This window comes from Thamnophis sirtalis, unplaced genomic scaffold (genome assembly GCF_051295495.1).
Source record: "Thamnophis sirtalis isolate CommonGarterSnake01/CBP01778 unplaced genomic scaffold, rThaSir2_p1.2 scaffold_2, whole genome shotgun sequence".
NCBI classification, from domain to species: Eukaryota; Metazoa; Chordata; class Lepidosauria; order Squamata; family Natricidae; genus Thamnophis; species Thamnophis sirtalis.
This window is the reverse complement of record NW_028261382.1, coordinates 39,739,369-39,753,392: the sequence shown is the minus strand read 5'-3', so window position 1 is coordinate 39,753,392 and position 14,024 is coordinate 39,739,369. Positions and strand designations below refer to the sequence as shown.

The following is a 14,024-nucleotide window of genomic DNA, read 5'->3' as shown; positions in this document are numbered from 1 at the left end:
GTCAAGACAGGGTCTCCAGCAGTTCAAGAGGGAGAGGGAGAGAGAGACAGAGAGAGAAGAGAAAGAGAGAGGAGAAGAGAAAGAGAGAGAGACAGAGAGAGAGAAGATAGAGAAGACAGGGAGAGAGAGGCAGACAGAGAGACAGAGAGAGAGGAGAAAGAGAGGAGAGAAAAGAGCGAGAGAGAGGAGAAAGAGAGATAGACAGACAGAGAGAAGAGACAGAAGAGAGGAGAAAGAGAGACAGAGAGACAGAGAAAGAGAAGAGACAGAGAGAGAGAAGAGAAAGAGGAGAGAGAAAGAGACAGAGAGAGAAGATAGAGAAGACGGAGAGAGAGGCAGACAGAGACAGAGAAAGAGAAGAGACAGAGAGAGAGAAGAGAAAGAGGAGAGAGAGAAGAAAGAGAGAGAGGAGAAAGAGAGACAGAGAGAGAGGAGAGAGAGGAGAGAGGATGGAGGCATGGGGGAACGCAGACCCCCAAATCAGCTCCCTCTGGGGTAGGCCTGGACGCCCCCTCGCCTCGTGGTCCAGTAGGAGGCCGAACACTCCGACGTCTGAACGTTCTCGTCCTCCACCAGCGTTTCTTCCTCCGAGCGTTCTGGAGTCTGAACGTCCCACGTGATCCCGAGGGTTGAGGGATTCGGAGGAGAACCACTCCAAGGCGACCACCGCCCTGCTGTCCTCTCTTCTGGCCAACGAGGACCTCCATCCCGGGAGGAGCGTCGCAACTATTGCATGCACACTTTACCGCCCATCACGAGAACCGCAAGTCGTCGGCATGCACAGGAGGAAGGTCTCCGTCCTTCTCCCTCCAGGGGTGTCCCTTCCCACCCTCTCGGGGAGGTCCTCGGAAGGCCGGGAGCTCCGGAGCGTCAGAGGAAGTCCTTGGTGATGGCCTCGGCGAAGTTGGGGGCCGCCATGAGGATGCCGATGGAGCAGACGATGTGGAAGAGGGCGAAGAGGACCAGGCACAGTCGGTCAATGACGGCCCCGGCGAACTTCCACTGGTTGCAGGCGGCCCGGGAGGCGTCTTGGCTGTGGAAGCGTTGAGCCACGTATCTCAGCTCCTTCAGGATGGAGCTCAGGTGGGGGGCAGAGAGAGGGTCTTCCGAGAGGAAGGACGGCGGCTCCGGGGAGAAGAGGAAGGGGCGGGGCACGTCGGGGGGTTTGGCGGGGAAGGGGGCCGGAGCGACGGCAGCAATGGGGATCCCCGCGTAGACCAGGTGGCCGTTGGCGACGGGCCCAGCCGGGCGAGTGGTTGGGCTCCCTCCTCCGTCGCTGTTGTCTGAGCTGCAGCTCAGCAAACTGGGGGCGCAGGGGGGGCGCCCCTGGGGCTCTTCTCCCGGTTGGCGCATCCTCAAGAGCCAGGCGCCCCAGTTCAGCACCAGCACCTGGACCTGCGTGGTAGAAGTCGCTGGATGAGAGGTGAGGACCCCAACCCGAGTCTTGCTAGGAGCCAAGACCACCGAAAGGACCAAAGGAGAAGGGGAAGGGGAGATTTGTGGACTTCAACTCCCAGAATTCCCCAGCCAGTACGTCCTAAAGTATGCTGGTTGAGGAATTCTGGGAGTTGAAGTCCACCTGTCTTAAAGCATACCGGAAGGGGAATTCTGGGAGTTGAAGTCCACCCCCTTAAAGCCTGCTGGTTGAGGAATTCTGGGAGTTGAAGTCCACCTGTCTTAAAGCATACCGGATGGGGAATTCTGGGAGTTGAAGTCCACCTGTCTTAATGCATACTGGCTAGGGAATTCTGGGAGTTGAAGTCCACCTGTCTTAAAGCATACCGGATGGGGAATTCTGGGAGTTGAAGTCCACCCCCTTAAAGCCTGCTGGTTGAGGAATTCTGGGAGTTGAAGTCCACCTGTCTTAAAGCATACCGGATGGGGAATTCTGGGAGTTGAAGTCCACCTGTCTTAATGCATACCGGCTGGGGAATTCTGGGAGTTGAAGTCCACCTGTCTTAAAGCATACCCACAAGGGGAATTCTGGGAGTTGAAGTCCACCCCCTTAAAGCCTGCTGGTTGAGGAATTCTGGGAGTTGAAGTCCACCCCCTTAAAGCCTGCTGGTTGAGGAATTCTGGGAGTTGAAGTCCACCTGTCTTAAAGCCTGCTGGCTGGGGACTTCTGGGAATGGAAGCCCACCCCTCTTAAAGTGGCCAGCATTGAGAAACACTTCTCTGGGCTGCGTCCGCACGTTTTGATTTGAAGCCCCCAACTCACATATCTACAAATACGAACGTGCTCTTCTTCTTCTTTTTTGTAACACACCCAAAACAGAGAATTATAAAAAATAATAATAAACGAATTAGCCAGGACAAGGAACCTACAATTCAAATTGATGAACGGGGTTTAAAAGGTGCCCCATTGTGCCAGCCAAGGGGCGAGAGATTCACTCACCCCAGTGGGGAGACTGAAATGGCAGGAAGTTATGGAAAGTTCATATTTTTAGTCCCGAAATGTTTGCAAGGAGGCCCCCTCCGATTGATGGAGAGGACAGGGATAGGTTTCACACACACCCACACCCAAGCGTAAAAGAGGAGGCGGCACTCACCCATCTTGGCATGGAGCCCCCCTCGGGATCGTGGTGATGGTACTGAAGGACAAAAACCGTGGTCATCACCGAGAGGCCCACCATACCCATGGTGCTGGCAAAATATTGCCCTGCGGAGGGAAACCAGATTGGAGAAATCCCCGTGTGATCTCACCTGGGCTTTTAAAGCCTTTGATTGCCCCCCCCCTCCCAAACACAAACCAGCGCCCCCACTCTCTCCAAGAAACGCACGACCCAACTAGCCAACGTCATCAGTGCTAGAAGGGAGTGGGGTTTGAGGGCAGGAGGAGGAGGAGGAGGACTGTGGGGCCCTTGAGGCTCTCTGAGCTTCTTCCAAACGTTTCATGGCCCAACTAGGGAATATCGTCAGTGCTAGGAGGGAGTAAGGGCTACAGGGAGGAGGGGGGAGGAGGAAGAAGAGGAGGAAGGGGAAGAGGAGAAGGACTGTGCTCTCTGAGGAGGAGGAGGAGGAGGAGGAGGAGGAGGAGGAGGAGGAGGAGGAGGAGGGGGGGGATGACTATGGGGTCCTTGGTGCTCTCTGAGGAGGAGGAGGAGGAAGAAGAAGAAGAGGAGGAGGAGGAGGAGAAGAAGGAGGAGGAGGAGGAGGAGGAAGAAGAGGAGGAGGAGGAGGAGAAGGAGGAAGAGGAGGAAGGAGGAGAAGGAGAAGGAGGAAGAGGAGGACGATGACTGTGGGGTCCTTGGTGCTCTCTGAGGAGGGGGAGGAGGAGGAGGAGGAGGAGAAGGAGGAGGAGGAGGAGAAGAAGAAGAAGGAAGAAGGAAGGAGGAGGAGGAGGAGGAGGGTGGGGTCCTTGGTGCTCTCTGAGGAGGAGGAGGAGGAGGAGGAGGAGGAGGAGAAGGAGAAGAAGAAGAAGAAGAAGAAGAAGAAGAAGAAGAAGAAGAAGAAGAAGAAGAAGAAGAAGAAGAAGAAGAAGAAGAAGAAGAAGAAGGAAGAAGAAGGAGGAGGAGGAGGAGGGTGGGGTCCTTGGTGCTCTCTGAGGAGAAGGAGGAGGAAGAGGAGAAGGAGGAAGAGGAGGAGGAGGAGGAGAAGAAGAAGAAGAAGGACGACTGTGGGGGTCCTTGGTGCTCTCTGAGCTTGGTGATTTTCTTGGAAGATGTTTCTTCACCCAACTAGGGTGATTATTTTGCTAGAAGAGTTGGGAAGAAGACTAAGAGGTCCCTGCGTGATCTCTGAGCTTCCTTGTTTTCTTGCAGACGTTTCATGATCCAACTAGGTAACATCATCAGTACCGGAAGAGAGGGGATGGGAGGAAGAGGATAAGGAGGAAGAGGAGGAGGAGGAGGAAGAGGAGGGGGGGAACAATGACTGTGGGACCCTTGCAGAAAAATCTCAGCAGCGCAACCGGCTTCTCCCTTCGTGCCAGATTTTGAGCATGCCCATCGAGACCTTACTGACCCTCCAAATGTAGAAAACTGGAGGGGACGCAGGTGAACCCCGAGTTTGGGAGAGGGAGGAAGGCCCTCTGCTTGGAATTAAACCCCCCTTTTCCAGCCTCACCTATCAGGGGCACCGAATCCGAGGTGGCCGGCATCACTTCTGCCACCAGCAGCATGAAGACGGTGAGCGAGAGCAGCACGGTGATGCCTGGGGAGGGAAAGGAGACCCCCCCAAAAAAAAGATTAGGGGGTGGGGGCTGGCCCCACGGAGCTTTCCTTGAAGAGGGAGCCCCAGCCAGCCCCCCCCCCTGCCTCGGCCTCACTCTTCCCACCTGCACAATGGGGAGAGTTTTTAGACTGGCCTCCGAATCGGTTAGATTGAGATCAGTTTTTCGGCACACAAAGAAAGGGATATTTATTTATTTTTTTGTCCTCGTTGACCTGAATTAATTATCACCCTTTTCTGACTTGTGGACTTCAACTCCCAGAATTCCTCAGCCGGCCACGTTCGGTCTGCAAACTGGGTAACTTTAAGACTTGTGGACTTCAACTCCCAGAATTCCTTAGTCGGCCATGTTTGGGCCATGCCAGCTCAGGAATTCTGGGAGTTGAAGTCCACAAGTCATAAAAGGGCCAGAATTCCCCTTTTCTGTTGTAGATTATCAGGGTCCTTGCTCTATACCAGTGTTTCTCAACCTTGGCGACTTTAAGTCCTGTGGACTTCAACTCCCAGAATTCCTCAGCCGGCCACGTTCGGTCTGCAAACTGGGTAACTTTAAGACTCGTGGACTTCAACTCCCAGAATTCCTTAGTCGGCCATGTTTGGGCCATGTCAGCTCAGGAATTCTGGGAGTTGAAGTCCACAGGACTTAAAGTCGCCAAGCTTGAGAAACACTGCTCTATACAATATATATAATAATATAATAAAACAACAAAAAATATATTCTGTTTTATGGTGCTTGGTTTCACAGACCAAAAGGTTTTCTGCCTCTAACTTTCTACCTGCAAAATAACAATAACAACAACCACCAATAACAATAACAACAACAACAACAACCTCAAGTCTTCGCCCGCCGGTTAAACTCTCTCGCTCCCCCTCGCCCGGCTGCACACACAAACCTCTTTGTGCCCCATGAGTTTTACCCAGAGAAATCTTCTCCCCGGAATCCGCGGGCAGGAGGAAAACCAGAAACGTCACGGCCGAAAGGAGCAAGCAAGGCACCAGCATGTTCAGGGCGTAGTACAGTGTCCGGCGGCGCATAATCACTACGAAGGTGACATCCAGGTACGGCTCCCGGCAACAGTCGTAGTAAACTCGGTTCTCGCTGCCGGGGACACCTGCGGGATGGAGAGGGGGGGGTTTGCTGAAAACTGGCAGTTCCTTTCAGGGTTTTTTTGGGGGGTTAAAAAACAAACAAACCCTCACCCCGTTGGTTTGTTTAATGACAGTGGAATTCGCTTAATGACTGCTGTGTTTGTTTTATGAATGCCGCGTTCGCTGAACGACCAAATGGGAAAATCCTGCGTGGAAGTTCAGAACCGTTTTTTGGAGCTTCTGGGAGCTTTTTTTCCCCGAGTTGAACTTCCCCAAAAGCAAGAGATCAAGTTGGTCTTTAAGTTTGCGGAAATCAAGGATTAGAGAGGGAGGGAGGGAGGGAGGGAGGGAGGGAGGGAGGGAGGAAGAGAGAGAGATGGATGGATGGATGGATGGATGGATGGATGGATGGATGGATGGTAGGTAGGTAGGTAGGTAGGTAGGTAGGTAGGTAGGTAGGTAGGTAAGTAGATATAGAGATGATTAGATAAATAATGATAGATAGATAGATAGATAGACAGACAGACAGACAGATAGATGATAGATAGATAGATAGATAGATAGATAGATAGATAGATAGATAGATAGATAGATAGATAGATAGCGATAGATAGCGATTGATAGGTGGTAGATGATAGATGATAGAGATAGATAGATAGATAGATAGATAGATGATAGATAGAGATAGATAAGATAGATGATAGATAGATAGATAGATAGATAGATAGATAGATGATAGATAGATAGATAGATAGAGATTGATAGTGATTGATAGATGATAGATAGATGATAGATAGATAGATAGATAGATAGATAGATAGATAGATAGATAGATAGATAGATAGATAGATAGATAGAGATGTTAGGTGATTATCTATCACCTAACATATCTATATTAGATAGATATAGGTAGATAGATATAGATAGATTAGGTGATAGATTAGATAGATAGATAGATAGATAGATAGATAGATAGATAGATAGATAGATAGATAGATAGATATGGATGGATAGGAGAGAGAGAGAGAGAGAGAGAGAGAGAGAGAGAGAGAGAGAGAGAGAGAGAGAGAGAGATGATAGATGAACTTCTAGGGGGTGCCGGGGACCCTTGTAAAACCAGAGGGGCTTCCGCAGTGGGGACGGGGGACCTAACTCTTACCCACAAGCTCCCACTCCCCGTTGGAGACGTAGCCCGACGTGTCGCTTTCCAGCATTCGGAGGTTGAGCAACCAGCCGTCGTGAGTCCAGGACCCGAACTTGAGGTTGCATTTTGGGTGTCGAAGGGGAACCAGCGGACGTCGATACGACAGGTGCTTTTCAAGATCCCTGCAGGAAAGGAGGGGACGGTTTTATTTTTAATTTTATTTTTAAAAGAAAAACAGATCTCATTTTTCTACCCCCCCTCCCGTCTCACCTGGGGGCAACCACTGGCAGTAACCACTGGAGTTCACCAAGACGTGGGTGTGGAGGGTGGAGTCGAATTCCTCGTTGGCACTGAGAGGAAAAATTGGGGAAGGGGGTCAGGAATTTCAAAACATTTACACTTCCCACCCCTTCCTGAAAGCAAAAAAAAAAGACCCCCTCCCAATAACTGTCTAGGCCAGGGGTCTCCAACATGGCTCCTTTAAGACTTGTGGACTTCAACTCCCAGAATTCCCTTGTGGTGGGGCTGGGGAATTCTGGGAGTTGAAGTCCACAGGTCTGTTTAAAGCCCGTCGGGAGGTTTTCACAACTGCCACCGACTTCTCCCTTAGGCAAGATCTGTCATAACCGGTGTTGTATTAACTCCAGGGGCCCCACAAGTCCTCCGCCCCCCACCCCAAATTTGAAGAGCCCTGCCTTACCTGTTGTACAGAAGGATGTCCGGTTTCCACACCTGGTCGGCCGAGAAACGTAGCGTCTTCACGCCGGGATTTTCAGATTCGTTCCATCGCAAATAGTGATCGTACCAGTACTTTAAAAAAAAAAGGGCGTGTTTTACGAGGCACCTCATTTTGGGGTGCCCTGTCCCTTATCTTTTATCGTCCTTAAATTATATATATATATATATATATATATATATATATATATATATATATATATATATATATATATATATATATATATATATATATATATATATATATATATATATATATATATATATATATATATATATATAATTTACACATATTGCTGCAATTTCTAATGTTGGATTTTCTCCCTTAACAGAGAGAGCCCCCTTGTGGAGTACTGTGAAGCTGTTACCATGGCAACTCCACGGCGCTGTACAGTAGAATCCATTTTAAGGAAGTACGGTAGAAGCCATTTTAAGGCACAACAGGCTGTATCTTAAAAGAACACGCACCCCGAGGGATGTTAGGGGAATCTTACCACCACAATATTTATTTCCAGAGAATAAGACATCCGTGTTCCAAGTTTGGTTGAAATTGTTCAAGGCGTTGCAGAGTTATGCTGAAACACACACACACACACACACACACACACACACAGACGCACAGACACACACACACACACACAGCCTTTTTTATATATAGAAGATATATAAAATGTACCATCTGCAGCCAGACATTGGTGATGAGGATTTGATTCTTTTCGTCCTGTCCAGGAAACAGAAAAAAAATAAATAAAATAAGGAATGCTTCTTAGAAACACCTAAAAAGCAACACAGACACTTTAAAAATTAAAAAACCCCATTTTTTGTTTGTTCATAAGGCTGTCCTTGACTTACGACCAATTCAAAGTTACGACCTACATAGAAAAGGGGATTTACGTGGTGGTTTTAATGTTTTAATGGTTCTCTCTCTCTCTATCTCTGTCTGTCTCTGTCTGTCTGTCCATCCCTCTCTCTCTCTCTCTCTCTCTCACACACACACACACACACACACCATTCCTTCCTTCCTTCCTTCCTTCCTTCCTTCCTTCCTTCCTTCCTTCCTTCCTTCCTTCCTTCCTTCCTTCCTTCCTTCCCGAAGAAATTTGGATTCTTGGCAACATTTTCAATCATTTGCGATGATCTCTGGTTATGTGACTTGCATTTTATGCCGGTTTTGCTGAAAACTGGCAGTTCCTTTCAGGGTTTTTCTTTTGCAAAAAAAAAAAACCCCCACACCCCGTTGGTTTGTTTAATGACAGTGGAATCCTCTTAATGACGGCTGTGTTTGTGTTATGAAGGCCGCAGTAGCATTTCACCCCGGATGTGGACCCCAAAATACCTCGGAATGTGGAAGGGTGATGGAATTTGGCTGGAAAATTAGGAAGATGCATCTATCTATATCTATCTATCTATCTATCTATCTATCTATCTATCTATCTATCTATCTATCTATCTATCTATCTATCTATCTATCTATCTATCTAATCTATCTATCTATCTATCTATCTATCTTATCTATCTATCTATCTATCTATCTATCATCTATCTATCATCTATCTATCTATCTATCTATCTAATCTATCTATCTATCTATCTATCTAATCTATCTATCTATCTATCTATCTATCTATCTATCTATCTATCATCTATCTATCATCTATCTATCTATCTATCATCTATCTATCTATCATCTGTCTGTCTGTCTGTCTATCTATCTATCTATCTAATCTATCTATCTATCTATCTAATCTATCTATCTATCTATCTATCTATCTATCATCTATCTATCATCTATCTATCTATCTATCATCTATCTATCTATCTATCATCTGTCTGTCTGTCTGTCTGTCTGTCTGTCTGTCTATCTATCTATCTATCTATCTATCTATCTATCTATCTATCTATCTATCTATCTATCTATCTATCTATCTATCTATCTATCATCTATCTGTTGTGATGTTCATCTCCGGGACTTACCAGGTCCATGATCTGCATAAGGCTGAGGGTGAAGTGGACGGTGATGGCTTGGGTGTCATCGGCCACAGGCCTCTCCAAGGGGACGTAGTCTTCCATCAGGTCCTTCAGCAGCTGCCGCTGGTGGAGGCCTCCTCTGGCGCCTGCGAGCCAAGAGTCGACCATGAACGTTGAAGAACGAACATGAAGATCGAGGGGAGACGTTCGACTCAAGATCTCCTTCTCCATCAAGTCCGTTTCCGTGCCGAGCTGCTCGGCTCGCCACGATGGTTAAAAGACCACGGTGCCCGTGGAAGAGTGTTTCTCAACCGCTAAGGGGGTTCTTGGGTTTTTAAATATATATATAATTGTATTGATGACGATTTGTATAAATCCGTCTGATGGACGGTTCAGGGGGTTAAGTATGTCAGCAACCTTAAAACACTCAAAAGAGCCACAATTGTCCTCTCCGGAAGCCCCCCAGTTCAATTCTGGAGCTGGCCAGAAGTCCTACAGTCTCCTCCCAGTATGGCATCCTTTTTCCTCTTACCTGTCCTAACCGGAAGCCCTATCAACTGTGCAGCTGATTGGCAATAAGGAGCCACAGAAGAGGAAGGAAAGATAGAGAGAGATAGAGAGATAGAGAGATATAGATTAGATAGATAGATAGATAGATAAGATAGATAATGATACATAGAGATAGATAGATAGAGATAGATTAGATAGATAATATAGATAGAGCGATAGAGAGAGAGAGAGAGAGAGAGAGAGAGATTAGATAGATAAGATAGAGATAGATAGATAGATAGATAGATATAGATTAGATAGATAAGATAGATAGATAAGATAGATAGATGATAGATAAGATAGATAGATGATAGATAAGATAGATAGATAGATAGATAGATAGATAGATAGAGATAGAGATAGATTAGATAGATAAGATAGATAGATGATAGATAGAGATAGATAGAGATAGATTAGATAGATAATATAGATAGAGATAGATAGATAAGATAGATGATAGATAGATAGATAGATAGATATAGATTAGATAGATAAGATAGATAGATAAGATAGATAGATGATAGATAAGATAGATGATAGATAAGATAGATAGATAGATAGATAGATAGATAGATAGATAGAGATAGAGATAGATTAGATAGATAAGATAGATAGATGATAGATAGAGATAGATAGAGATAGATTAGATAGATAATATAGATAGAGATAGATAGATAAGATAGATGATAGATAGATAGATAGATAGATAGATAGATAGATAGATAGATAGATAGATAGATAGATAGATAGATGATAGATAGATAGATAGATTAGATAGATAAGATAGATAGATGATAGATAAGATAGATAGTCAAGAGAAGGACTAGTGGGGACAGGATAGCAAACTTCTAGTATTTGAGGGGCTTCCCCAAAGAAGAGGGGAGGGTCAACTTATTTTCCAAAGCAGAGAAGAAGTAATGGATGGAAACTAGCCAAGAAGGGAAGCAACCCAAAATTAAGGAGGGATTTCCTGACAGGGAGGGACAATTCACCAGCGGAACAGCTTGCCACCAGAAGCTGTGGATGCTCCAATGCTGGAGGTTCCCAAGAAGAGGCTGGACAGCCATTTGTCTGAGATGGTTTAGGGTCCCCTGCTTGAGCAGGGGCTGGACTAGAAGACCTCCAAGGTCCCTTCCAACCGTATTATTATTCTGTGAAATCTTTCAAGACTGACCCTCTTTTCCAGCCACGCGGCCGTTGCCCATAATCCCTGCCTCTAACCCAACCTGATCTCTTTTTTTCGCCCCCAAAGCTTCTGCCCCAGATTTCAACCCCCCTGACCCAAAGATTTGCCCCCCCCACTCCCGTACAATTGTAGCACGGAAGAGTCCGAAAACTCACAGCTCTCCGAATGCCAATCGTGCCAGCGGGGCTGATCTTGAATGGAAGGGAAAAAAGAAAGGGGGGGGAGGAGGAGGAGGAGGAGGAGGAGAAGGCGCCCTCCCCCACTCCCTGGAGGCCCTTTCCAGCCCCCCCCTCCCTCCCTCCCTCCCTCCCTCCCTTCCCCATTCAGCAACGCAACATGCAAAAAAATGTAACTCCGTAGGCAGGGAAGATGGTTGCGTTGGCTTCCATGCCCTTAAAGCACAACAACGCACACAAATGGGCAGAGTGTGGCAAAATAGAACACACAAACACACAACACACAAACACACACACAGCAACGAGAAGGCTACTCTGCAGGATAGCCATCAAACGCCAAATCATATCGCAGAGATAGACATTATTCCCGATTCAAGCTGGAGCTGAAATCTTTTTTGAGGGTGGAGAATGGAATTTTTCCTCCCTCTGGAAACCAGGCAGCCTTCGAAGGGGGGGGGAGTCCAGGTTCATAAGGGGAGGGGGCTATAAAACCCCTTTTTCCCCAAACCCCCACGGGTCTTTAGCCCCCACCCACCACCACCACCGCCTCAAAGCCGCCTTTTGAGGCTACCCACCTGCTGGGTGAGGATGCCAGAGCTGAGGTGGGCAGGACAGGTGGGTGGGGGGGCTGGAGAGGAAGAGGAAGGAGAAGGGAGGATGCTTCCTCACCTGGGAAAAGGAGGAAGAAGGCGAAGGCGAAGAGACGAGCGGAGGAATCCGTATTCATGTCTGTTTGGTGGGGGGGGGGGAGAAAAAGAGAAGGGGGGGGGGATTTAAATTGCCCGGATCTTTCCTGCTTTGGGCCAGAGAGCGAAGAAGAGATGATGTGAAGATTAGCAGATTAAGACTTCATCTAGGAAAGAAGGAAGGAAGGAAGGAAGGAAGGAAGGAAGGAAGGAAGGAAGGAAGGAAGGAAGGAAGGAAGGAGGGAAAGAAAGAAAAAAAAGGGGAAGAAACTGCATTCCAGCTATCCTTCGTCCCCTTTTAGAGGGGCCTAAAGCATCTCTCTCTCTCTCTCTCTCTCTCTCTCTCTCTCTCTCTCCTTCTCTCTCTCTCTCCTCCTCTCTCTCTCTCTCTTTATCCTGGAGACCCCCCCCTCTCCAAGGAACGCCCCCCCTCCCCCAGGGATGAGAGAGGCAGGCAAAGGAGTGGGTGGGCTTGGAGAAGGGACAGGGAGGCAGGAGTGGGGGGGCGAGAGGGTCTGCAGGCAGCCAAGATGGAGATGCTGCAGCCTGCCAGTCTACTGGAGGAGGAAGAGGAGGAGGAGGAAGAAGAGAAGAACCGGCCATTGCCCCCTCTCCCCGCCCTCCTCCTCCTCCTCCTCCTCCAGCCGCGTCTCTGACTCCCGGAGTCAGCCAGAGGCTCGCTCGGGCCAGGCTGCCATCCCAGCAGGAAGCCCTAGGGGGTGCCCTCGAGGTCATCCAGCCCAGCCCTCCGCTCAGCTACGGAATCAGCAGGCGCCTGAACGTTTAAAATATGCCGTGGTCCATTCAGGCTTGATGGAGGAGGAGGGGGGGTATTTTTTTCTGAAAGCCTGGCAGGGTCATCCTAGGGGGGCGCCCTAGAGGTCATCCAGCCGTGCCCCCATTCAGCTACGGAATCAGCAGGCGCCTGAACGTTTAAAAGATGCCGTGGTCCATTCAGGCTGCCTTGCCTCTTGATGGAGGAGGAGGGTGTGTGTGTTATTTTTTTTCTGAAAGCCTGGCAGGGTCATCCTAGGGGGCGCCCTAGAGGTCATCCAGCCGTGCCCCCATTCAGCTTACGGAATCAGCAGGCGCCTGAACGTTTAAAAGATGCTGGGGGTCATGCTAGCCTCTCGACGGGGAAGGGGATTATTTTTCCCCCCTCTCCGTTTTTTTATGCCGAATCCAACTTAATGCAAGAAATTCCCAAAATTCACTTTTTTTAAAAAAAAAAAAAGGATCGCTCTGTCCGCTTGCCGGGAAGATCCGATTCTGTTTTCTCTCTCATCCCTCCCCTTTCTTAAATCCATCCCTCTCTTCGCTTCGTTAAGGAACGAGGGCCGAGATTAGAGCTGAAGCGTCTTTCTTTAAAAAAAAAAACAGCCAAGTTTCTAGTCCCTGTTGTCAGCCAGATGTAAAGGAAAGGAGAGCAAGAGATTCGATCTTTCCCAGCTGCTTCCACGCGGTGGTTTTAAGTTTTCCAAACCGAGCCCACAGCTGCAATTGCTGGAGAGAGAACATTTCCCCTTCCTTGGATGGTTTTTCACCCTGCTTGGCACAAGGATCCCCCATGGGCATGAAGGGCATTCACTGGAAGTAGGTTCTTGGCACAGGAGGAGGAAGGGGGGGTGTTATGTATGGGGAGGGAGAGGGGGGAGGGAATATCCAGCAGGCAAAAATCCCATTTAATGGAAATTCAGCCAGGCTGTTTTGCCCCCAATGCTTGAAATCTCACTGCCACTTGAGCAAAAACTGGATTTAACAAATATCTGCAATTTGCACAACGGTGTGTGTGTGTGTGTGTGTGTGAGAGAGAGAGAGAGAGAGGGAGAGAGATGATGGATGACAGGTAGAGAGAGAGGAGAGAGAGAGGGAGGGAGGGAGGGAAAGAGAGAAATAGATGATGGATGGATGACAGGTAGGTAGGTACATAGATGATAGATAAGATATAGATACCAGAGATACAGATAGACATAAGAGACAGAGAGAGAGAGAGAGAGAGAGAGTGGGAGATATGATGGATGGATGGCAGGTAGGTAGGTATATAGAATAGATATAGATACCAGAGATTTAGACATGATATAGACAGAGATAGATAGATAGATACATAGATAGATAGATAGACAGACAGATAGAGATAGACAGACAGGAAAGATATATATATATATATATATATATATATATATATATAGATAGATAGATAGATAGATAGATAGATAGATAGATAGATAGATAGATAGATAGATAGATAGAGATAGAGATAGAGATAGAGATTAGATATAGATATAGATATAGATAGATAGATAGATAGATAGATAGATAGA

At 47.6% G+C, this 14,024-nt stretch overlaps 1 protein-coding gene across 4 annotated transcripts; it reads right to left on the bottom strand.

Annotated features, from left to right (window-relative positions):
• Positions 1–501: 501 nt before the first annotated feature.
• LOC106541095 (CHRNA7-FAM7A fusion protein) lies at positions 502–12,041 on the bottom strand. 4 transcript variants are annotated; one of them, XM_087703685.1, is made up of 10 exons: positions 11,687–12,041; positions 9,113–9,252; positions 7,815–7,859; positions 7,104–7,213; positions 6,674–6,753; positions 6,419–6,585; positions 5,088–5,282; positions 4,066–4,152; positions 2,550–2,659; positions 502–1,395 (listed from the first exon to the last, which is right to left on the bottom strand). In XM_087703685.1, the coding sequence occupies exons 6-10, from the start codon at positions 6,471–6,473 to the stop codon at positions 871–873; spliced, it is 972 nt and encodes a 323-aa protein (XP_087559811.1). In that variant the 5' UTR covers positions 6,474–6,585; positions 6,674–6,753; positions 7,104–7,213; positions 7,815–7,859; positions 9,113–9,252; positions 11,687–12,041; the 3' UTR covers positions 502–870. The 4 variants fall into 4 exon arrangements, 3 of the variants coding, with proteins under 3 accessions (XP_087559811.1, XP_087559812.1, XP_087559813.1); XM_087703686.1 differs by lacking the exon at positions 11,687–12,041 and adding an exon at positions 10,997–11,046; XR_015695347.1 differs by lacking the exons at positions 502–1,395; positions 2,550–2,659 and having other exon boundaries at positions 4,068–4,152.
• Between the last annotated feature and the right edge of the window lie 1,983 nt (positions 12,042–14,024).